A 25,139-nucleotide genomic window follows, 5' to 3' on the forward strand; every position below is an offset into this window, starting at 1 on the left:
ATGTTTGAGGCTAGTCAGAGATAAATGTGTTTAGGCATCCAAAATTGTGGACAATTGGCTCTGTAGATGAAGAATTTTATGTTTCTTCTTCAGTAAGCTTGCAATGGTTTGCCTTTTTTTTTTCCTTTTATGTTTTAAACTCAGAAAATGACTGTTCCTTTTTGTTTCCTTCCTTAACAGCACTCGAAAGGAGTGAATGAGATGAACTGTTTGGGTTATAGTATCTGAAAGGCTAAATTATTCTCTTGGAGAGACGTTCTAAATGAGCCTGACCGAGATCCTGGATCTGTGTGAAGAGGACTAAGGATATAGGATGTCAACTGAGACAGAACTTCAAGTGGCTGTTAAAACCAGCACAAAGAAAGACTCCAAAAAGAAAGGTAGTGACTCATTTCTCTTTATTTGTACATGTTTTGTACTTTAATCAGCTCCTACATCAGCCACCTTTTATGCATCTGTGATTCTTCTGTTATCTGTGCACTCAGTGAGAGTGGAATTTGTTACGCTCAGTGGAACTCTGGTACAGGAATATGGGTTTCAGTTCTCTGACATCAAAATACCTCATTTTGAAATATACCTGAAATGTGAGAAAAAACTTACATGTTATTTATGGTTCACAAAAGGAAATACAATTTTAAAAATTACCCTTAACAAAAGATAACTCTTTTTCCGCTCTTGATAAATACATTTTCTTCTAAAGGCTTTTTTTTTCTACTTTCTTTTGAACTAAGCAGAGCTTAAATGCACTTTCTGTTACTGGAGGTTGAATCTTGCTGACACTTTGTGAAGTTACAGAGAACTCAGCAGCAATCTGTAGAGATTTAATTGTAATCTGCTAAAGGAAATATAAACAAGGAGGAAGAAAACTCAAAATCAAGGAGAAGCTATGGATAAATGCATGGTTGGGTTAGATCATATTTGTATTTACAATTTTGCCTCTGATTGTAGGGCAGTTCTTTGGAGTGATAACCATGAGAAATGGACTGATATGAATTTGGTGCTTTTGCTTACTTATTTTAGTGGGAATTTTTATTCTTAGATTTTTATTAGTATTTTTATTGCTTATGGTTTTAAATACTGATGAACTTGGAGCCCAAGACCTTAATTTCTAGTGGTAATTCATGTTGTTCTGTGTAGCCATCTTTGATTTGTTTTTTAAACCTGTACATAAAATTGAGATTGAAAACAGAATTACTCAAATAAAAAAGTAAAACAAAAAAGAAAAAATCATACTAAATAGTTTTGATACCTGAGACAGCAAGATTTGAACTTTCATGTGAGCTTTTGAGTTTGGCATTCTGTATCTTTCTGTGGGTGTATAATTTAGCCATTTATTCTGAGGATTGTTTACTTCTTTATAAGACAAAAAAAGTTCTCATCTTTTCTTATATGTGTGTGTTGTGAATTTTACTCATTGTAGATAACTGGTTGAAATTCTGGGCAGATATAACGTTTACTGCAGCAGTTCTACCAAAACATTTACTTGTGTTTACTTTAGCTTTTGTATCTTGAATCTCTATATTAGAATTTGTAAGAGACACAGCAATTAAAAAAATTCAAGTGTTTGTTTGGGAAGATGATTTAGAAACCTTATGACTGCTCTAGGCCTAAACTTACAAGGAAAAAGTGATTCATTTAAGATAAAAAAGCTGTAGTTGGCAAGGCAAAAACAGGGGAACTTTGATGTAAATTAGAATGTGATCTAAGAGAGATTTTTAAGGCAAATAAAGAAAGTGGTTTAGTTGTGCGATCATTCAGGTTTTTGGGGCAGGCAGGAAATTAAAAAATGTCTCCTTTTTAGTATGGATAACATCTTTTTGATGTGTGCCATCTATTTTTTTTCTTCTGCTGGAGGGTGAAACTTTCGAAAGCAGCAAACAACTCTTTTAGGAACTTGATGTTTATGTTGATAAAATATTCAGCATCCAAGTTCTGAAAACACTTTCATAAATCATAATAACTGAACACTTCTCTGCACAGAATCTGATTCTATCCCCCAGATGGAAATTCTGAGAATTACCTTTAGTGCTGAGAGGGAGTATAAAATATGTTGTGTGGCAGCGATCAGAGCTCCCTGCAGCAAGTATGAGTGTCTGAAGAGCTGGAAGGGACAGTGTAGGGCAGTTGCACATCTGCAGGATTAATCTTGTTCTGTATTGTCTGTGCAGTCTGAGTGCATCTGATCACATCAGCCATCCCAGGGCTCTTACATAGACAAGGTACACAATGCACACACTGTTTGCCATTCAAATCCCACATAATGAGAGTCAAAAGAAACTTGTGTGCTCATTTACTTACCATTGAGTTGTATGCATTTGCCTATATTTCAACAAAGGAGCCCTCCATGAATGATGGACATGTGAAAAACAGGGATTTTTTTTTCCCCTTTTTTTCTCAAGTTCATTAACTGTGAGCAGTGGCAGGTAGCAAGTGCTAACATGAAGTTTCTAATGTTGCTAATCAATGAGTTTGATTATGCAGTGGAACTAAGTATTCCCAAGATATTAGTCTTTGCTTTATAAACAGAAATTTCAGCTCTAGTGTTTTCCAGTGTTTTGTTGTACTTCTGCAAGATGCATGCAGGCATCTCCATCCGGAGCAGGGGTGGGCCTCTTTTGCTGTATTATCTACTGTTTTGGTGGTTCTCCTGCTTTCTGCAGTTCACAGCACTGCATGGAATGTCTGTCCCACAGATATATCCCACGCTGAAGATCTGGGGTAACTGGAAGGGGATGAGGATTAGGATGGAGTTAGAGCATGGGACAGGGTTCTTTCTTTATCTAAGCATAAGTCTTCAGTGTAGTGTCAGCTAAATCTTTAGCTCTCTTTTTGTCTGTATAAGGATCTAGTAAGCTAATGTTTCTTATTCAAAGTGTTGAAATAATATGAGGCTTAATTCCTAAGATTTGTAAAGTATATGAATGTAAAGTATGATAAAATGTCAGATAAATGGAAGCAGCTTATTTAAGTACAATCGCTGAAAAGAAAATTATGGTTATTCAGATGATGTGATTTGTACATTTCTGTTATAGTGCCTATCTTGAGTTAAAACCACTGTAATGTCATTAGTTAACAATTTAATAACCTGGAGAGGTTAGAGGGAAGGTCCAGGAGGAATCTCATGATTAATGAGTGAGTGTGAATGCAAAGTCCTGCTGCTGGGATGGACTAACTCCCTGCAGTGGGGTGGAATGTGTGTTTGAAGTTCCTTTAGGGTTTCTTAGAACTGCTTTTAGGCTCTATTGCATTGGCTATTGACTGTGGGGTGACAGGGAAATAGTTTGATTTCTGCTGAAAAGGGGGCAAATGACAGTGGGCATGCAAAGATTTTACCAAATATTTCTTTTATGTTCTGGGGACACATCTCTTTTTGTAGTCATATGCAAAGCAGTTCTCTCTGAAACACTTCTCTTTAGACACAGCGTTTTTACAGCCCTGAGCTTTCTAGTCACAGTCACCTCTCCTGTCTCTCTCAGCTGTCATCTGAGTTGGTTTGTAGGACAATATCCTGTTCCAACACTAAAGGGTTGTTACTACGGGTAGGACAAAAACATATATACAAAACCCTCTCAGAAGCTGCTATTTACAAAGTTGCAGCTTTGAAACTCTTAATGTACTGTAGGTAAGTTCAATATTAACATGATAATATCAAACTGTAATTTTGTATGTTAACATTATCACCTGGATAATCTTAAAAGTAGGCAGTTGAAAAATCAAGTATGAATTTTGCTTTTTATTCAGTCAGTATTGATCTTAAGGATCCAGAATTTGATGGGGTCTGGAAACACTGCCTAGTCATACTCCCAGCAAGGGGGTCAGAGTTTTAGCTGACTTGGAAATACAGTTATAGAAATGGAGGTGAGCCAGGCACATCCCTTCCTCCTCAGATTGTCATTTTTTGTTCCCTGTACTGTGAAGATTCTTGCCATTGAAGGCCCATGTCTCACCCTGACCTCTACAGCCCATCCTTTCTACACTTTATTCCATTTTTTGAGCTTGCAGTACACTAGATGCTATTGGAGGAGATTATATTTCTGCCATCCCTCACCTCCAGCCCTAATCTTCGTGCCACTCTTGCTGATACCTGGTAGTAACTTTATTGTAATTACCTTTTTTGAGAACTTGCTCACATTTCAAAAGACTTCCTTAAGAGGTTTCATGTTGCTCTCTAAGTGGAAATTATGACAAATTCTCAGGAGATTTAGAAAGCTCTAAAGCTCTATTTAAGGACTCTTCTGTGATTTAGGGTTTGTGGGGTTTTTTTGAGTTTGCCAAAAATCATGTGTTGCTGTAGCATTTAGAGATCTAATGATACAACTAATGCTCTTAAATGCTGATTTTATTTCATTTGTTTATGTCATCTGGTTCATTAAGAAGTGAATAAAAATTGTGTGTCTGTATCATTCGAGATAGGAAATTAGAATTTTTTATTAGCCAAAGTTGTTACAAACATAAACCATGTTTGTCTTGTAGTACATGGGGGAAAAGCCATTTTATAAGTGTGTATGGATTATTGAATCAAATTGAAAACATTTACTTGAGCCTATCAGAATTAAAATTGATTTAGAAACCTCTCCGGGGGAAATGTGTTGCATTGATGTTGAATTCACACTGATAACTGCCTTGGAAAATCCCTCCTTGAAAATTAACTGAAACAGTAAAACTAAAATGGGATGTCAGTGGAGTGAGCCAGGTTACCAAATTTTAGTGCAGATCTTCACCTGCTCGGGGGAGGGCAGGAGACTTTTCTAGACATTTAGTTTCTTCCCTTTGTGCTTAAATTCTGTAATTTTTCTATTTGAAGCTTAGGGCTTTTTTGCGACATCATTTCTCATTGTATCCCCCATAGTAAGGCTTTTGAGTCAATTTTCAAAATGACAGGGACTTTTAAAAATGGTAACAAATACAGAGAGGAGCTTGGGCACGTTGACAGTCAGCATCATGATTGTTGATGCTAAGGATCCCCTTGGGTGAAATTCCCCTATTTAATGGGTTTCCACTGAATGTGTGGGAAGCACGTGGCATCTGGAAGCAGATTTTACAGCAGGCCGGGCGCCAAGCTGAGGATTGCTGTAACTGGCCAGTAGGAACAGGAAATTCAGAGAGGGTGTGATGTGCTAGGTCTCTGCTAGAGCTGGATGTCTTCTCTTCTTGTGAGCTGGGCACTTTGTTCCAACTGGATGAATATCCAAGTTCCGAAGCCGTGCTTGAGGAGGGAGAGCTCAGGGGGCTGGTTAATGCCAGGTAAGGAATTGCCCCTCTTGCACTAGGAGGGCAGGAGGGGTTTTTCATGGTACAGCCTTCTTGGTGGTGGGAGATCTGAGTTTGATCCTCTTGGGATCAGGATGGCAAAAAGCTTAACTGTCCCATTTTATCTCTCCTGATTAAAAGGAATGAAGTGGCTCCAGGACCATTCACGTCTGTTGGATTGGGCCTCTGGCAGAGTCACATCTATTTCCTGGATCTTTTAAACACTAATGAGAGACTGGGGTCTGTCTAACTATCTAAAGGAGAACCTTTGCATACCCAAGAGCAAAACTCTAGTCACACTAAGATCAAACAGGAGGTACCTAGTTAGTTTAAAAGCCTCTGGGGGAGGCAGCCTTTAAATGAGGTTATGTTTTGTCATTTTCAGTTTTCATCATAGGTGCCTAATGCTACCCAAGTCCTGCTTTGGGCTTCTTAGACCTCATTTGAATCTAGTCTTTGGATCAATCATTGCTAAATTTGAGAGAGGAATGGAGGTTTGTGATTGATGTGAAAGTTACAGTTTTACTGACACATGGAAATCTCGATGCACTTTTTACAACTTCATTTCCAGATTAGAACTTGAGTTTAAATTAATAAGTGCTATGAACAAGAATGGTGGATTATTTTTTTAATTATTTAATGTTAAAACAAAATATTGTGATCAGCTAACAATAATGAAACCATCATCACTGTAATGAGGCATTTCAAGTTGTCAGGTTGGTATAGGTTCATTTATTTTTCTGATTACATAGCTAAGATTCATGGAATCCATGAAAATTCAAATTTGATTTAAAGAGTAATGAAAGAAGGGCACAGTCAGGAGCTTATTTCATTGACGGGGAGTGGATTTGCTTTGTTTCCTTGTAGTAGCTATGAGGTTTTCAATAATTTATAGATCAAGTAACAGCACCATTAATTGATACACTAATTGTGTCCACATGCCTGCCTTTAACAAATCTCTTCTGTGAAATGATTACTGACAATATTAATTGCACATCTTTTGAGTCTTGATATAAGTTATGAATTCATTCGCAAGTTGAAAGGGGGTGGGAAAATCATTAATTTTGACATTGTGTAGCTATAATTAACAAGAGTTATCCAATAACCTATCATCAATTAGAGAGCTCATGAATTGTATTTTAAATACCACGTACCAAAGGGGGGGGGCTGTGGTTGTTAATGGAATTGTTAATTCTTTGGGGGTGATAGATATTGTATCTTGTTGTGGTTATAATGCGTACTGTTGTTTGTAATTGAGAGAGGGATATGACTGAGTTAAGGTTGGGGCTCTTGTTACTTTGCTGCTCCTCGGTAGAGGAATCAATAATCTGTTGAATGTTAAGAATAAGATTTCTTGAAGGCTTCTTTTATAATTTCTCAATGTTTTAACAGTTGTCAAAGCCTTTCAGTTGAAACTAGTAATTAGGAGCTTAATGCAAAGCATATTCCACAGAGGATTTGACTCACATAACAGTCATTAAATACAGGTGGGTGTTCCTGTGCTCCAAGGCGGGATGTAGATTGGGAAACCTGCTGGTTGCTGGCAGTGAGGATCACCTATGCATCCTATGCATCCCCCTCAGCCTGTGCTGTATGTTGTTTCTGGCTTCATCCTCTTATACTCTAAAATTACATCTGAGATTTGATTGAAACCTGGAGAAGGTAGGGCTGGGACTGGTAAGGAGGTAAAACTTCCAAGGAGGCAAAAGAAATTAATTTTCAGGGAATTTTTTTCTCCGCTTGCAGTCATTGAAAGGCCTGAGCAAAATTCGTATTGAGACCTTTGTAAATGAAAAGTTTTGTTCAGAGAGTTCAGGGAAGAAAATTCTATCATGTAATGAATAACTGAGCAGGAGTGACCTAATTCATCCAGATTAGTAGCTAAAATACCTCCAGAGGTTTGGATTAGTAGAAGTTTCCTAATATGGCTCACAGAGAAATACTCTACAGGGACAAGTATGCTGATGGTGATAATGTTTTTGTAGCATTCTTCATCCGAAGACATTTGCTTGCCTAATAAATATTAATGAGTAACATTTCTGTCACCATGTTGCACTACATGCATTTGAACACTTCTACTTTTCTGAAACATTTTGCCTTTTCTATTGACGTTATAGTTAGTTGCAGAATTTCACATACAATGCAATTAAGCGTTACTGTGTAATGCAAGTTAAAGGTATCAGCTGTGCTGATAACTGCTCCCATTTTGCTGAAGGAAAATCAAAGTCAAGTAAATTTGGAATATTAGCTGCATCTCAGCAATCTTGGAAGCATTAAGTTGCTCACTAATTTTCCCTGAAATAAACATGTAACACTTAGCATTGCTGTCCACATTATTGCAGTGAATACTTTTTCATATTACTAGGGAAAATTCCTCCAAACTTATATAATCTTATATAATTTACGGAAAATAATGAGCTTTCGTGACCTGTGTACATATGGGGAAATATAAATTGATTTCAGAGGTGGTTAGATCTTTGCATTAAAGCCAGTGCTGATCTCTCAATTACTTTCCTAAGATTACAGCATAAATCAGGGCAGAGCTTGATGTGTAATCTGAGGATCCTGTTTCTTATTTTGTGCTTTAACCAATGTCTGCTCTCTCAGTGTTTATATCGCAGTAATTTCTTTAATCAGCTTGTGAAATAAAAACTGTGGAGCAATGTACAAGTTAACAGAAACATGCAGGGTTTGATTTGTGTATTTAAGCAGCCTGAAACGGAAGTGTTGAGCTATATATACTAGTCAAGTAATCACAAACACTTTGCTTGAAAAATAACGGTGTCCTTAAAATGTCACAGACCTCTTGAACACTGACCACTTACAGTTAAGAAAAACTTACTGACAGAATTGGTAGCATTTTGAAATACTAAGGCTGTAATTGTAAGTCCTTCATTCATGCCTTATGGTAAATTCCTCTTTAAGACCTCAAAGAAATATGTAGGGAATTTGGTGGAGTAATAGGCTCAGACTTCCTGTGATAAATATGTCAGGGCAGACATTCACTGTGCTCCTCATGAGTAAAGAAAAGATGTGGCTGTGATCCTCGTAGATGATTGCATCTATAGAATCAATACGGACATTGTTGGCCTTCCAGAATAAAGGTATATAATATATAATTCATATTGTATTTGGGTTGTCCAATGGTAAAATGGATGAATGTGTTTAAGTATAACGTTCCTCTTGAAATTGAATTCTTCTTTGAGATAAACTTGTCCTCAGAAATAATTACATATTATTTGTATTATTTTTATCTAGACACTGTTATATATAATAGCTACTGTTAGTGTAAAGACAGGAAAAAGAGCATTTCTCTGCTTTTACAGTTGGTTGGTTTTGCAGATGAAATGGTGTATTTAGTTTGTTTAACTGAGTAATGTGTTCGTGGGGGCCTTTTATATGGAAACAAAGGGCTGAATAAAAAGCAAGATATTTTTTCAGTTTTTTAAATTGTTTTTAAATCCACTTCATGCTCAGGTGTATTAGATGCCCTTAATCAATTTGTTGGTTTTTTTACAATTCTTTCAATGTGTATTTTAATTCAAGTGCCAAATGATCAAATCTTAACATAATATATGGATTTTGGGCAGACATAGTGAATATGAAAAATAATCAAGGTTCCCTCCAATGTGAGGAGCAAGAAAGAGAATTTTTAGTTTAGTAACTACCAACTGATGCCAAAAAAGACTGAATGCTTTTGATTTTGCTGGAAAGGAGAAATCAGAGTACTTTTAGGTACCTTTGCTCTCCCAGGAATATGTGTGTAGAATCCTGGAGTCCTGCATGAAATAGGTTTTGGATACAAAAGCAGATGTGTCTCTCTGGAAGGTGACAGTGGACAGAAGCACTGTCAGAGCTGGGTAGTGAATGTGGAGACATTGCCAAGGGTCCGATGTGTGTTGTGAGTGCTACTTAGAAAAGTATAGGGTCCATATGTACTTCAGAAAGATTGTAAATTTAGTGCATGAAGTAACTGGTACTTATCAGCTGTCTTACTGGAGACCTCCATCCTTAGGGACCACCTTCTAAAGTCCCTTCTTGTCTTGAACAACATATTCTGCAGTCGGGTATCTACACCAGAGCTTGCATCCCACGAGCCCAGAGCTCAGGCTGCTCTGTCTGTCTGGCCTGTTGGTGGCTGATCACGAGTAGGAGCTGCACCATGGTTCACAGTTAGTGCTCTGCAGAGGGGCATTTTCCAAAGATGACCCATTTTCCAAACTGGGAAAGAAGGCAAGTCTTCCCTGCTTGAATAGAAACTCTGTGAATAGAAACTCTACACGAAACCAAGTTGTAAGGAGCAATGACTTTAGTGCTTATTGGCATCTTTCCTTCTTTTTGTAACAGCAGTGAGGCCAAAGCTGATTTCCCAGGACTGACCTAAACCTGAAATTTGACAAAGGCCATCTTTCAGTCTGTTTCTGTTTGTACAACCATGTGTGGAGGCACTTGACATCTTACAAGCTGCCTGTTTCTTCTTTGACCCTCCCTGAACAGCCAGTGCTTCTCCCCCACAACCTCTCTCCACAGAGGAGGATCAGTGGAGTTGACTCACTTCTGATTTAGACATAATGTTTATCCTGTTCTTGTTGCTCAGGCTGAAACACCAAACAAAAGAGGTTATCACTTATTTACAAGCAGGAGAGTTTATCCACTTTATTTACTATAATACTGTTGGCTTTTCCCAATTCCTTTTATTTATGCAGTTGTGCAGCATGGGAGAGTAGTTGCCAACACAATATCCATTATTATTCTGACAAGAACAGAGTAGCTTTCACTTCCATTTCCTGAAGACAGCATTACTCAGTGCTGCAAAACAGCAATGAAAATAAGAGAAGTAGGGCGAATTATCATTTGGCTGCCGAGTCCTAAAACTGCCGTTCCTTGCTCCCAGTAGATCAAATTTGAAGTATAGGTGTGAGTAGCGTATGGTCTGTCTGGGTTTTGTGTCCTCTCTGTGATGGTTCAGTCAGGGAAGGAAACAAGCTGTTGCTGCATGAACACAAAAGTCAGTACATGTAGAACCAGAAATGTTAACATGATCGTGTTTCCAGGATCTTCCATTAGAAGTAATTGAATCGGGCAGGCTACCGGGCCTGAGGGGATTCATCCTCTCCCAGATCCTCCTGGCAGTGGTTTCAGTGATGGTAGGATGTCCTGCTTTGGGAGAGCCCTGCAAAGTTGTCCAGAAGCACAGAAAGCTTTAGCCTTGACTTCATAAATATTAATGTTTCACAGCAAACTCTTCTAGAAATGACAGGAGCAGCAGCTTCCTCTGGAGTCAACTTGCCTTTAATGTCTACCCCATCTTAACTACTGGCAAATGTTGAACAGATAATCTGTGATCTATAATTACACCTCTGATTCTCTTAGTTTAGTTAGAGGAAAAATTGTATAGTGAAAAGGATGATTCAGGGAATGAAATGAAATTAAGCATAGTACGCCTTTTGAGGTTAGCTATTAATTTCACTTTTAAATATAAAATTGCCATCAAAGTAATAAGAGGGTAATATTCACGTCACAATAATGTGCTGATAACTAGGTGGAAGGCAAAAACATACATAGTAACTGGATGAACTAATCTTCTTTTTATACCTTGTGTTGCCTGTATAAATTTTAAATTGAACTCAAATGTACGAAGTCGCATAAAGTGAATTAAATGCACCAGGGAAATTGGGTGTACTCTGTACTCAGGCATGGCTTAAGTTTAATATTGACATGGTTACCTAGGTGTATTTAGTGTTTGCTGTATTTACTAGTGTAGGGATGTTTATGGATTATATGTTTTTTTAAAAAAAATCACAAATCTGAAATGTTTCTTTACAAATAATGTGTTACCAGTCCTTTCCAGTAAAACTGGATGTGGAAGAACACAGCATCTGCTGTTAGGAGCATGTCAAAAGGATGGCAGTGCTAGAGAGGCAGTGGAGATCAAAATGAAAACTACCTGCAGAATTCTTTATCTGTCTTGGCTGTTTTCTTTCTGTGTGCTAGACTATAACTAAAGCAATACATTATATCGATACCTCTGTTTAATTGCATTAAAGAAATGCTGGGGCTGTAAGGTTAAGCACTAAAATTCTAAGGAAGCAGAGACTCAAAGTTGCCTGGGTAAGCCTCATTTAACATCCCTTCAGGATATACATTTTCATACAGTTTTTAATGAGCTGAGCTCGTATTGCTGTTTCCTGGAGACCTTTGTCGTGTTCAGTGAATGGAAGGACAGTGGTCAGGGAATGTGCTCCATTTGGTGCTGCTTTCTGTGCTTGGCAGTCAGGATGGAGCTGCCTGCTTTGTTTGCATGATACTCCAACTTGAATGTGAATACATGGATATTGATGGAAACATTAGAATGTCTAAATTCTTTATGTCTTAGAAAAATTCTTTTCATATATATTTCTTTTTAAAAGTCTGTTAATACTCATGTAGATGTAAAAAGGGAGACAGGTTGGCTCATGAGAGTTAAATAAATTAGTTAAGTAGAAACTGTAGATGTTGAGAAATTACTCCTGGATAATTTTTCAACAAAATGAGCAGGTATGTTAACAGAGAAACTTTCGATAAAGAAGTATTGTTTTCAACTAAGTTTTCATTGAGGAAACTTCCTCAAATGCAGAGAATGTTTCAGACAGAGAAGCTTTGTGTGAGAGGAGTGGTGGATCCCTCAGGGAGGGGAGAAGAGCTGGACCCTTGTGCTGATTATGGGGCATGGCTCTGGGAGGAACTCATATCTCTGGTGATTACCCTGGGCCACTGTGAGATATATATAAATATATATATATATGTCTGTTCATCCTTTCTTCTGTCTTCGTTTGCTTTTACAGCTCTGTTTTCCTTTTGGGGAATATCAGAATAGGAAAAATCTGAATATTTTCAGTGTAGATCCTATTTTTTATCAAGTTTTAGCTGGAAGAAGAAAAAACCAAGTTTCAAATGAAGAGTCTGAATGACTGGACATCAGTGCAGGGCTTCAGAGGGTGCAGTCACAGCAGGATTCATGAGGGATTATTTTGGCAGAGGAACTAGTAAGAGGAACAAGTCAGAAAAGACTGAGGTCGCAGCAGTTTTGCAGAATTTGTTTAAGATACGGATGCTTAACATGGCCACAGGGTTAGAGCAGAGGGGAATGAACAGTCTTTAATGATATTAAGAAGAGGTTTATTAAAGGTTACCTAACTCTGTTTAAAATGATGAAAAGGCCTGTACTTTGAAGCTCATCTGTAAGTGCCTATGTTAATGAGGCCCAGGATAATGCAGGTTTATCTTCTTTCTTTTTAGGCCAGGTCCTTCCCTACTAGGCAAGTGTAGGTAGTTCTGCTCACTACAGCTTGGGTGTTCAAAAACAGCTTGAAAGAAGTCCTACCAACCTGAAAGCCCATTTTAATGCTAATTTGTATGTTCATGGCTGGGGTTTTCTTAATGTAGAGAGATTAATTTAAGAGAGCAACAAGGATCCTGGAGTCAGATCTTGTGGAAGCAGTGTATCTTTATTATGTTTAAAAACATTTAAGATGTTATATTAATTTCATCATTCATTTTAAATTATCTCATAACCATTTTCAGGGACATGGTCATTTAAGCAAATAAAGATAAAGCAAATATATATCCCATATATTTAAAAACCTAGTAAACTCTCTGCAGTAATTCCTTAATTCAGTAATTCCTCATTTTCTATTCAATGTATAAACTAGTAGTATACTGAAAAGATTATGAAGATAAAGAGGAAGTTTGGGTTTGTTTTTTTTTAATCTTGTGGTGGAACCAATCATTTGAGGCTAAATGTCCAAAGAGCAATCAGATAAAGGATTTTTATTATTTGAAATTATTGTGTATTTAAATTAAATACTTTGTGTCTTTGTATTAAACTCCTCAGTTCTTAAAACAAAATATAATTTTTAAAAATGATTTTGAGGGAAGATTTGTGTCCTTTTGGTAATGAAGCAATCAATGCAAATTTAAAAGTGCAACAAGAACTTTTATAAGCATACTATGGAATATGTGTTTCCTGTTGCCTGATGATCATGTGAAGAGTGACAAATATAAAGATGTCACTCTTAACAAGAAACCTGACTTTTTGCTATTGAAGTCCAATTTCATAATAAGACTTTCACAACAGAAGAAATCTGAAGCCTAATAATTTTGAAAAGCATTTGTTTTTCACCTTTTAGTCAAAGTTCAGCTTCCAGGAAAGTCATATCAACATTAATAGTTTTGAATGTTTCATAATGAGAAAACTCATTTAGAGTTGTTGGCCAACACAAGAGTAAGAAAGTTGGAGCTACACATTTGTGTGAAATTACCAAAGAGGACTTTTATGTTTTATTAAACTTGTGTGGTGAACACTATACATTGTTTTCCACTGCTGAATTGCAGAATAATGCTCTAGTTAGAGAGACAGAGGGGGAAAAGATACCAAAGGGGCATCTCTTAATTTGTTTTTTTCAGAAATGCGAAGTTATCTTGAGAAATGTAACTTAAAAATCGTGTGAGTTCACTGACCACCAGATGAACTCGGTGAGGTCAGCATTACATATTCTGTCCTTTCTTCTTGCTCTGTTCCACACACTCTATCTCCAGCAGAGAAGTGTAAACTATTACAACATCATCTTTTGTTAATGCCCTATAACCTCTGCAGGCCAGATTTTGTCATTTCTGTCATTTCACACTAATTATATCCAAACACAAGCTGATTTTTTTTTCTCTCAAAGCAGATGATGTTTGGAGGAGACTGAATTCTCTAAGGTTAGTAATGAAGTTTCCATTTGAAGTAACCTAGTTCAAAGGGAAAAAATTTCCCCTTTAGGTTTAGAGCAAAGGTTCTAAAAGCCTGAGATGTGAAAATAGAGGCACTAGTTATAAATACCTTTCAAATTATGTCTCTTTAGACTTGCTGAAATGTGTGGTTAAGCTTCTTTCTAGCTGCTTTAAAATATTCAAGGTTATTGGCCTGCATTAAACTCAAAACCCTTTAAGTACCATTTTTTTAAACCAAGTTATTCAGAACTGACAAGCGGAAAGATTTAGAAATGGGGATCTGTGAGGGGAAAAAACCCAACAGACTTGAAAAAAGGAACTGGGTATTTTCTTCTAAAGAACTAGTGTTAATATTTTTACACTCATAAGTGAATTATCTTAATTGCCAATAGTAGGTGTATAACACAAGCAGTTCCCTATTGCCAGTACTGTTTATGTAAACTGAGCATCCCTGGAATATGAGTATTTAGTCAGCCAGACTTTCATGTCTAAAACACATTAATATGCTTATGCTGGTATGACCAAGGCAAAATATTCCAAGTTCATCACTGTTCAGAGTTCCTTTGCCAGCATTTAGGGGAGGATTTTCATTTGCTCTGTTGTATGTGATTGGCTTTGAGGTCTGAGATTTTGTAATCAATAAGTTCCTATTCATCAGAATTTCACTTATATACAACACTTGAATTTACAAGCTTACTCATCTCAAGCCTAATAGTAAGTAGTAGTAAGTGAATTCTAAGTCACAATTGTTGAGGGAAACGCTTTTCTTTCATGAAAATTTCAACTTTGAATCTGGAATTCAACCATTTGGAGAGAGTTTGGAGTCCAGGTGGAACAGCCTTGGTCCCAGTGTCTGCACAGCTGGGCCAGTGTTTGCAATGGAGGTGATGGAATTCCTCCAAATGATGGTGTTTCAAGTACCAGTTTAGAAAGGGAACTGGATCACAGCTGGAAGTGAATCCCAACAGTCATTATATTAAGCTGAAGCACTGGATTCATTGTACGATTGGAGGTGGCTGTTTGTGCTCCCCCTTTTAAAAACCTTGTAGCACATAAGGGGTGTTAGAGATGACAAGATTGTGCCAGAAGTGTTGAATCACTCCGAGTATATCAAGCCATCAGATCCTGCAGATTTTTATTTCGTATGTCAGATGGAGGTGTGGCTAAAGCTTCATGTGACTCTTCTTTAATGTACTTAACCTTTGTACCAGAAGAATTTTTATTCATTTAGTTGCTAAGTGCGAAAGGAGATTGGAGCAGCATGCCACTGCAAAACTCTGCAAATGCTGTAATCATGGTATTAACCTACTTCAAAGCCTTAGGAGCACACTCACTTTGTGAGAGGAGTAAGAATGTTCTCATCACTCTGAGTTTGCTGTTCATTTATTTGTGTCTCAAAGTGAAAGGCTATGGTGGAAATGATGGTTCCATCTTCCATTCCACCTGGAGGAATAAGAGTTTCATACAAATTTTCTGTGCCTCCATGAGAAGGTTTGTATTTATTGCTGCTGTTCATAGAGGCAGAGATTCTCCTAGCACATGGAATGTTGTTTAGGAAAAGGAATGAATGAGTTATTATATCCTCAAGTAATTTGCCAGTCAACTTTGGATTCCAGCTTACAACAGTTTATAGTTATTACCAGCATATTTCAGCATTTTGGGCACAAGAAATGGGTATAAAAGGCAGTGTTCATGTGCACCATGTACAGTTTTCATGGTTATGATACCAAAGATTCCATTCATCTAAAACTAACCTGATTTTTCATTTAGAGACCCATTTAAGTACAGAAATTTAAGTATGGTTGGACTTGTAACCAGAGGTGTATGTAGCTTGATGCTTCTTCCCTGCTCTTATCTCCCGCAACTGAAATTCAGCTTCCCAGATTTGCTGGCATGATTTTGGGATTACTGCTGCACATGACCAGCCTTGTTAACATGTGAATATGTTTAGAGGAAGTCACACAGAGCCACTGTTTCATTAAAGGCTGAGTTGACCCAAAAATGAAGCCTTCAAGAAAAGAAAAAGGAGAAGGAATTGTTGCTGTTAATCCTGTTTATTACACAGAACTCAGTACATGGTCACAGCACTGCATCTGCACCATGCCTTGCCTCCTTAAAAAGAGAAGAAGGTGGGATCTGTTTCTAGACAAACTGTTTTCCTTTCAGTTAATTTTCAGTGAAAAGAAGCAACTGCATTCATAATAATGGCAAGTTGGCAGCAACAGTGAAAAAGGGAAAATTCACGCCTTTGCAGCTAAACATTTTGTTCTGAACTGTATTTTAATTACAAAAATGTCACTTCATGATAAATGAAGCTTTCTGCTTCTAGCTGGTTTCAATTAAGTTTTGTTTTAAAAAGGAAGAATAGGTTTTAATAAGGCTCAAAATACATAAAAATATTTCATTTTGACTTCAGTAGAACAAAGAGGATTTTAATATTGAATCAGTATTGAATAACTTGAAGTTATCTTGGCTGTGGGCCTTGGTTTCTTGCTGTCCAGGTTGCTCCTTTTACTGGCTGGGGTCACCACTGGCTCCAGTGGGTGTTACCTTTCCAGATGCTGAATTCCTGCAGAAATGCTCCAGGTGCTGTAGAAAAAGTCAAACCAACCTTGTGCTTGGGGTTTCTCTGTGCTTAGAGATTTTATGGAATTAGGCACGCAAACATGGACTAACTTCATGATTAAGGATTTTGCCTGAAAGGAAGAAGCTGTTTCCAGGAAAATTCAACAGTACCAGCAAAAATATTAGTTTTATCTTAAAAATGGGGTTGAGCCTTTATCATCTGGTACATGCAGGTCAGTTTTTGTCACAGCTGTGCCAGAGTGCTTGCTCCTGACTCCATAAGTAGAAAGAAAATAGTGCATGACCACAGGGATTCAGCCGGAGCTAAGAAAGTCGGTGAAAGCCATGGAAGTGATAGCTATGGATGCATAGGAAGCTGAAGCAATCAGACCTTGCTGCTCTGGGAACAGCAACACCCATTTGGATTTGGCAGGAGATGACAGTCAGAACATCAGCAGAATCACAGAATGATTAGGGATGGAAAAGACCTTTGAGATCATTGAGCCTGTCAACCCAACACTGCCACCATGTTCACCACTGAACCACATCCTCGAGTGCCACATCCACATGGTTTTTGAACACTGCCAGGGATGGTAACTCCACCACTCCCCTGGCAGCCTGTTAAATGCTTTACTACCCCTTTCCATGAAGACATTTTTCCTAATATCCAATCTAAGCCTCCCCTGGTGCAACTGTTTCCGTGATGAAAATGAAAGAGTGGCTTGAACTTTGTTCTTGGTGGCTTGAACGTGTGCTCTGGAAAACAATGGCAAGTTCTTCTGGGAGTGAGAGTTACTGATATGGCAGTGTTGGTCAGCGTGGGCAAGGATACACTGTGACATATTGTTCAGACAGGGTTCTTGACAACTTCCATTTGTTTTCCCAGTTGAAGTAGAAAATCTCACCTGCAAATTGGAAACATTTAGTGAGATAGTGAAATAGATGTGTTTTATATAAGTAAAAACCCACCCGAAAAGAGCAGGAATCTTCACTTTTCACCTCTTCAGGTAAGTTCATATGTGAAAGATGACAGACAGAAAGATCTTAGTGTGGGGAATAAACATGGTGTTCTAAAATCTCAGCTTTAACTTGACTTCTGAGTTAGTGGATTCATCAGAAAATATTTACTAGGTACATTCTGTTTGGATCATATAATTCATTAAGCTCCAGGCCAAAGTATCTTTGGTGAGAATTCATTTGAACAAGAAACCTACCACAAAATGTTTACACTCTTGTGGGAAATTAAGAAGAGAGAATTAATTTTTTAGTTTGCTAGAGCTGTCCCACTTAAGACAAATTTGCTGGGGACTATACTTTGAAACTAATGCAAAAGTTTTGCACATTCAATGGGGTGGGCTCAGCTCTCAGTTGTGTCACAATCAGTGCAGATAAATTTCCCAGAAGTTACCAAACTAAGACATTATTTTCAATTATAGTTCCTGTTAGCTGAAACCAGACTTCTGCAATATGGAAAGTCTTTTCCTGGAATATACACTTTTAAATGGTTGTATTTTTGTATATTTTAAGATAAAATTGTGTTTGTTTTTCAAGCTTGACCATTCCATCCTAATTAGAACGAGCTTAAGTATGTAAGGGTTGCTAGCTTTGTGGAAAAACAGAAGTTAAAACCATTTCATGTTAGTGCTGATATGCCTGGTTTGTTGATTATTGTTGGTTTTATCTATTATAGTCTTCTTTCCTAACAAGTGACCACTAAATTGTGATTCATAAGATTTCACTGGAGTAGAAAAGTGAATAATTACAGAAAACAAATAATAATATTTGGTTTTTAACTGTTTTATTGAAATATAAGCATCACAGGAAACTGTGGTATGCCCATTATGAAATAGGCTGTAGTACAGGAAGAAATACTGGGATGCTCCTAAATTTATTATTTCCTCATTAAACTTTTATTTTTTTGTCACTTGGGAAGTGAAATATGTTTCTTGAAACCATTGCACGTTTTCTTCGTTATGTAAGCAAATTGTTTCATCTCCCAAGTTCGTTTTGGAAGGTTCCTGTAGAAAGTAAAAAAATTATGAAAACATTACAGGAAAATGCCTTGTTGTAACAGTAGCACTTTTAAAATTCAAGCTACGCACACTCACGTGGAAGATTTTGTAGATGACCAGTGCTGGTGTTGGCTGAGATGGTCACAGTACCCATAGGCAAGATGATAAGATGTTCTCGTTGATGTTGCTCCTTATGAAGTGATTTATGGATTTGCAGTTCAAGACAAGCATTTAAACATTGCTGGGAAATTCAGAGGCGACCAGTTTTCGTGATACGCAGGAAGGAAGTAACATAAAAATAGTTATGAGTGTGTTCATTAATGAGTGGTCTTGTGACATAGCTGAGGGCAGGGGACATAGCAGTGATCTTAGGGAATTGATGGCCCAAGTGTCTGTCCATGGAACAATGTTTAGATAAAAAAAATTAGAAAAAATAGCATTATCCTCAAAATGGAAGCTTTTTTCCCCCACACTTTGCTAGACAGCGAACCCACAAAATGTTGCAATGTAGGCAAAGCCTCAGATGGTCTAAAATCCTTAAATTCCTCTTACTGCTGGGGTCTGGGCAGTGCATCAGCCACATCCAGGCTCTTAACAGAGCACTCTGTTGAGGGAATGGGATTTTCTCCTTAAGATGCCTGAAATAAAGCTGGTTCTCTAGGAAGGAGAGATTTTAAATATCTTGTCATTGTGAAGGGATTTTGGTCCCTGGCTGTAAGAATAAACATATGTGACTCCACGTCTGCTGCTTACAGGGTCAGGAAAAATACTTTGAGGGAAATAAATTAATGTCAGTGATTTCTCTGGTTATCTTTTAAATGTGAATAAATACACCTTTCAATGCAAGGTCAGTCTAGTTTTCAGAATGGTCAATGTAATATGGTTTGTAGACGTGGCAATTTAATGCTGTGAAAATCTTCTGGCATAAGACAGACCTGGCAAACCTCTTACTGGAAGGTTGTTGGAAGAGGAGCAGGTAAGTATTTAACACTGAGTAGCTATTAAGCATACAGGCACTTTATTTTCTTTGTTAGCAGAGAGGGTTATGGAAATTGGAATTTCTCTGAAATTTTCATAGAAATAGAAAGAAATTGCTACTGAGGAGAATGGAAAAGCTGCTTCAGAAATCAAACTGCTCTTATTAGGTTTGGTGCTTGGTAAATACTTCTTGCTCTGTGTTGGAGCAAGTTCTTCACTGTCCTGTAACATGAACATTTTCACAAAAAGAAACCTATGTTTCTCTCCTTTTAGACCCAGTTTTTTCCCTCAGTCCCAGAAAAAGACATACATCTTGCTGTAAATGTGTAAAAGTCCATAAATATTTTCATATCCCGCAGGTAAAATATGCAGTGTGACATAATTAAAATATAAAAATATTCACCATATTTCTTAACTATTTTCCCCCCTTCCTTTGGTAGCACATTGTCAGGGTGTTCCTAATGAATCCAGCCTGCAGCACGGCAGCAAAAGCTGCTCTCTTCCCAGTTTCCCTTTATGAGTTAACGAAGAGAGAAAAGTAGGAAAAGTGTGTTGATGGCATCAGGGAAAATGACAGGCGGCTTCAGGGGCAGGTGTTGTATCTGCACGGCTCTGGAGGTGCCAGTGTGCCTCCAAACCCACTTTGGACTCTTCTTCTAGGAAATTGAGAATTCTGCCCAAGGCAGAAAGGAAATTTGGGGTTGAACAACTTTTGTAAAATAACTTTGGCAGAAAATCCTCTTTTTTTTTTTTTATTTCCTTTCCCAAAAGGCACAAAGAAATCACTTCAGCTTGTTTTCTAAGGTTTCTTTTTACTTTTTCTTCACTTTTTTTTTCAGCTGTGTGGCAGATTTAGGCTATATCATGCTTGAGTTTTAAGGAAGTTCTGACAGTTTCATATTTATGACTTGTCTCCCCTCGAGGAACGCTGTCATGCTGAATTGAAATTAGCCACATAACTGGTCTGTAATTTCAGGTATTTCCTTGAACTATTCAGAAATATTATTTAAGCATATCAAGCACTTTTAGTGGGGCATTTTTCCTAAACTGAGTGATTGCTGTGAAAACATCTGTTTAAATTTGTCACTTTATACTGAACATCCCCTGTATGTTGAGATTCCATTGTAGTCCAAATACACCCAAGTGAGAATGTTTTCACCAGCGTTGGAGCTGTAATCACAGTGAGGGCGGCAGGGTTGCACTCCTGCTTCCAAGCCCCCAATCCAGAAGGGTTAATAACCTCTTTTTCACAGTTATTTTTTGCTTCACAGTTTGGCTGTTTATAGGCAGGAGTTTGTGTTTACAGAATGAGAGTGTGAGGCTAGTTATGTATTTATTCGTTATGAAATGAGAAATCTGTTGAAGAGGAATATCCATGATCCTTCTGGGTCTCCTCCAACCCAGGATATTCTGTGATTTTTTGAGTAGCCATACAAGCTTTTACCCTGTGTCAGGACAACCTCTTTGCATCATGGCTACTTGTTGGTTGAGGCAGCATCTGTATTAGAAGTCCAAAGAATAAGTAAATACATGAGGCTGTTTCTTTTCTTGAACTCCTTTTATAGTCTCAATCTAAATCAAAATTTTTCTTTTGAAATTGGATTTACTGGGGTATTTCTGAAAAGCTCTTTCTTTCTCACCTCCCCATCAAAACTTACAGCCCAGGAGTGACTTTGGGAGTATCGGAGTTGCAGTATTTGCAAATACACAGGCAGAAGATTTCTCTAATACAGCTGTTAGTCTTTATAGATTTACCTCCGTAAATAATTAACCATAACTATAAATGAAAAACTGTTTAGATTTTTTTTTTTCCTTAGGTGGGCTGAAATACAGTATTTCAAGTAAATTGTCTTTCACTGTCTTCCCAATTTAATTTGTTTCACTGTAATTACTGCTCTTTGGCATCATTACAGTCATATTTCCATTTCTGTCTAAATACAATATGCAATGCTTTTCCAGAGGCTGCAGGTAAAGAGCAATACCAGCTATGCAGAATAGAAATTGATAGTGCATATGGAGTCCCACAAGGATGAGACAGCAAATGCTCAGAGCAATTAATGGAAAAGAGCCAGGGTTTAACTTTTATGAATTACTGGAAGAAGCATTTTGTAATCATGAAACAAAGCCTCATATGGTTATGGAGTTCAGAACTTAAACACTACTCAGTCACCACTCATGTCAGTATATTTGTTTCAAGTACGGAAATTGTTTTCCTGCAGTGTCAGGAGCCTCACTGAACTGCAGCATCTGTTTTGGTTTGCCCTGGTCTTATTTTTTTTTTGGACCTCCTGTTGCTGAAATTTTCTCACCGAACTGGTTCACAACAGTGTCCTGGGAGGTATTGCTAGCCAAGTTTCTCTAACAACATCCTACAGGCCTTCTGCAAACCTGGCTTGCCCTCAGTCTCCTTCCTCAGTTATTTCTTCCTTTACTGCACCCATGTAGCCTGACACCATGGTCTCTCCCACAATCCTAGTCATACTTTCATCCTTGCTAACAGGAGTCTGAGATTTACTTGGAAAACAGTTAATCTGTGTGTATTCTTCTATAATACACTTCCCATGAAGCTTTCTAGAATTAGACTGTTATTAAAATAAGCATCTTTTTGCTGCCATGGAATTGAAAATACTCAGATAAAAAGATCCTTACAATGGTTCCTCATTATTGAACTCACACTGAGGATAATAATTGCTGGAGATATTTAGGACATGTTTGAACTCAAAATTAGTAAAGATGCTGTACACATCTGTAAATCTGCCTATGAAGATGGATGTCGTCTTCTTTATCCCACATCTCAAAGTATTGTACAAAGTTTGAAACTAAATAAAGATGAGGAATTCACACCATAATGCCTAGAAATCACATGTGCACTGCCTATTGTGAACAGCGCGTTTAGAGTTTTATTTTAGAGCCGCTTTTTAAAAATGAAAATGAACCTGCATACATCAGTGATGGGCAATGAATGCAAAAATAATAAAGCAATCAGCCACCACTGAAATGCTGCCACCTCTCCAGAAATGAGAGCAATTTACCGTGTGCTGCAGCGCAGTACAGTATCATCCCCCATTTTAATATTTGATTTCCAAGATTCATGTTTCTGATATTTATGACAGGTGTAAATCTTAGAAATCCAGAGATGTAAAATTATGGACTCAGTGGCCAGAGTTAGGCTTTTGTGCTTCTTAGCTAATAAATAACATCAGTTAAAGGAAAAAACGTTCTTCCAGTATGTGAATGTCTTTAGGTGGTGTCTCTGATGATATGTTACCAAGGTCTGTGTTTCGTCCTATATATCAGTGAAGGGCAGATACACTACATTGATTTTACAAAAGAAAATGCTGGTTTTCTGTATTAAATTATACCAGCAAAGCTACCTGGTTGTAAAGCATTTTATCCTCTGCAGAGGCTTCACTCTCAGGTGTTTGTGTGCTGCTGGCTTGAAGCATTTCAAGCAGCTCTATCTGTTTTTATAGAAGGACTCACCACTAATGGGTCTGGAAGAAACAAGGTTTTCATTGACTTTCCAATCTCCAATGCGAGTTAAAAGCTGAATTTTACCTCAGTGTCACTCAGCTTCACTTTTGTGAAAAATTCTGAGCTGGATGTGAGCTCCTCAGGTGACAGTTTGAGCACGATGCTGCTGCTCTGAGGGGTGCCACGTTGGGTTCTGTCACTGAAGAGATGCAGGAGCAAAATGCATCAAGATGTTGAGCTCCAGGTCCCATTAGTAATTTTTCTTTATCAACACTCTATCAGCGAATTAGCTGTAACTGATATGATTTTATTGCAAAGCCATTTTTAGGTGAGCCATTAGATAGTGATGATAGAAAGGTGTAGCCTAGTTTAGTGGTGTTCTAGCAATGCTGCCTGCAGAGTTGTAAGTGCTTTGCTCAGAGTTGAACTCTTGTAGCTAAATAAAAAAGACAAACATCTGCTTCTCAAAAATTATATTAAAATATTCAAAATTAAGAAAGTTCTACCCTTTCTTTAGTAAACATTCACCTGGAGGACATTCTCCTGGATTTCACTTTGCCTTTGCTCATCACAGCTTAATTTGTATTTTCAAATTATTTCTCTGTGCTGCTTTGCCTTGTCTGTTGGGTTTGGGGTTGGTTTTCTTTTTTCATAAAGAACAGGCTTTTCTGTAGCAAGTGAGCTTGCTTGGAATTGTAGGTTAGACATTAAAAGGTTTCAGTTGGGCCGAGCTGGTTGCTGCTGGAACTCAAAGTGCATGAATGGATTAAGATCAGACAAAGCTGTGTGAAGTTGGCTGTCAGCTACACTCAGACTTCTGACGGGGGATGTAAATTATGCTCTGCTGCAGCTCTCTTAGTTAGTTGATCTATGGAGTGAAATTGAACCTGACTACCTGGGCGACTGTTCATCTTTCTTCTTGATGGAGACAGAGGTGCTGGTGGCACCGAACAGCAAGTTCCAGTGTAGAGGGAAAAGGCTCAGGCTGCGGGAGATCAGGGATATCACTGACAGCCTGTGGGAGATGGGGAGCGATGGAAGTGCAGGCTCCTTTACCTCTGCTGCTCTGCAAGGGGAATGGTGAAAGTTTAAAAAAGAATAAAAGAAAAATAATACAATGACAAAGAAAATTAAAATACCTTTGATAAGGAAAAACAAACTAGCAGCCATGTTGTGGTTTAAGCCCAGCTGAAACCAGGACAACCTGTACAACAAACCTAAGTTGTAACTTTCTTGTGTGATGGCAATTAACAAATAAAAATATACATGGCTAGTACTTGGAAAAGAAATTGAATATGGAGTCATTATTGAATATTATTTATAGCTTAAATTTGCCTTCATCTTTATATTTCAGTGCTTTTGCTTTTGTGTATATTGTGAGAATGAGGATATAATTCTGTAAAAGACTGTCGTATTTCACTTTTGCTTTCCAGCATGCTGTAAAAATGATCCTAAAAACATTTATTCCCAAAGCAGCTCTTGAAAATCTGTTGCCTTGGTTGTCTGTTGTTCAGATTATGAACTGACACAGATTTCAGTAGAGGAGGATATGAGTAATTTTGAGTGAATTGAGTTAATAGAGTCTTCTTATCTCTTATGTGTATTATTTAATGTCTAATGATAAACATCTACTGGTGTTGCAACTTTTCTCACAGTGGAGAGCTTCACTTGAATCTTTCCTGACTCTCTGGCTTCCACTTACTCTGAATACCTGGATAGCCTGATTTTTATGGTTTGGTTTTTTTCAAGGTGCAAAATCCTGTGGAGTCCCATCCAGAGGAGACTTTCTCACTTTGCAAATATATCGACTGAATTTAAAGGGAAAAGATGTGTTAGCCAGTGAGGCACAGAGTCAGAGATAGGGCAGCTGTAAATGTTTACCTACTGTGCCTCATTTAAATGTTAAATATTACTCTCCAAATCAGTCAGCTTGTGGGAAAAGGTCACCTCTGCCTTTTCACACTGTGGGCAGGCTGACTATGCTGGAGTAGAGATGAACACAGGCAGCAAAGGGGAAAAGTTCATGGTGAGAAGCAGCCTGTGGTTAAATGGGATCCTTCAGCTGTGGGTGGGAAGCTCAGAGGTGGTGGGGATATCCTCCCCTGG

At 37.8% G+C, this 25,139-nt stretch overlaps 1 protein-coding gene across 9 annotated transcripts in view; it reads left to right on the plus strand.

Annotated features, from left to right (window-relative positions):
* The window catches only part of DAB1 (DAB adaptor protein 1), a 433,753-nt gene that overhangs the window by 323,544 nt on the left and 85,070 nt on the right, over positions 1–25,139 (plus strand). For all 9 annotated transcript variants that reach the window (XM_018072295.2, XM_018072293.2, XM_018072298.2 and 6 more), the window contains one exon: positions 181–380. In XM_018072295.2, the coding sequence (XP_017927784.1) occupies positions 314–380 (67 nt within the window). In that variant the 5' untranslated portion in view covers positions 181–313. The remainder of the gene's footprint in view (positions 1–180; positions 381–25,139) is intronic.

This window comes from Manacus vitellinus, unplaced genomic scaffold, assembly GCF_001715985.3.
Source record: "Manacus vitellinus isolate BGI_N305 unplaced genomic scaffold, ASM171598v3 scaffold_21_pilon, whole genome shotgun sequence".
NCBI lineage: Eukaryota > Metazoa > Chordata > Aves > Passeriformes > Pipridae > Manacus > Manacus vitellinus.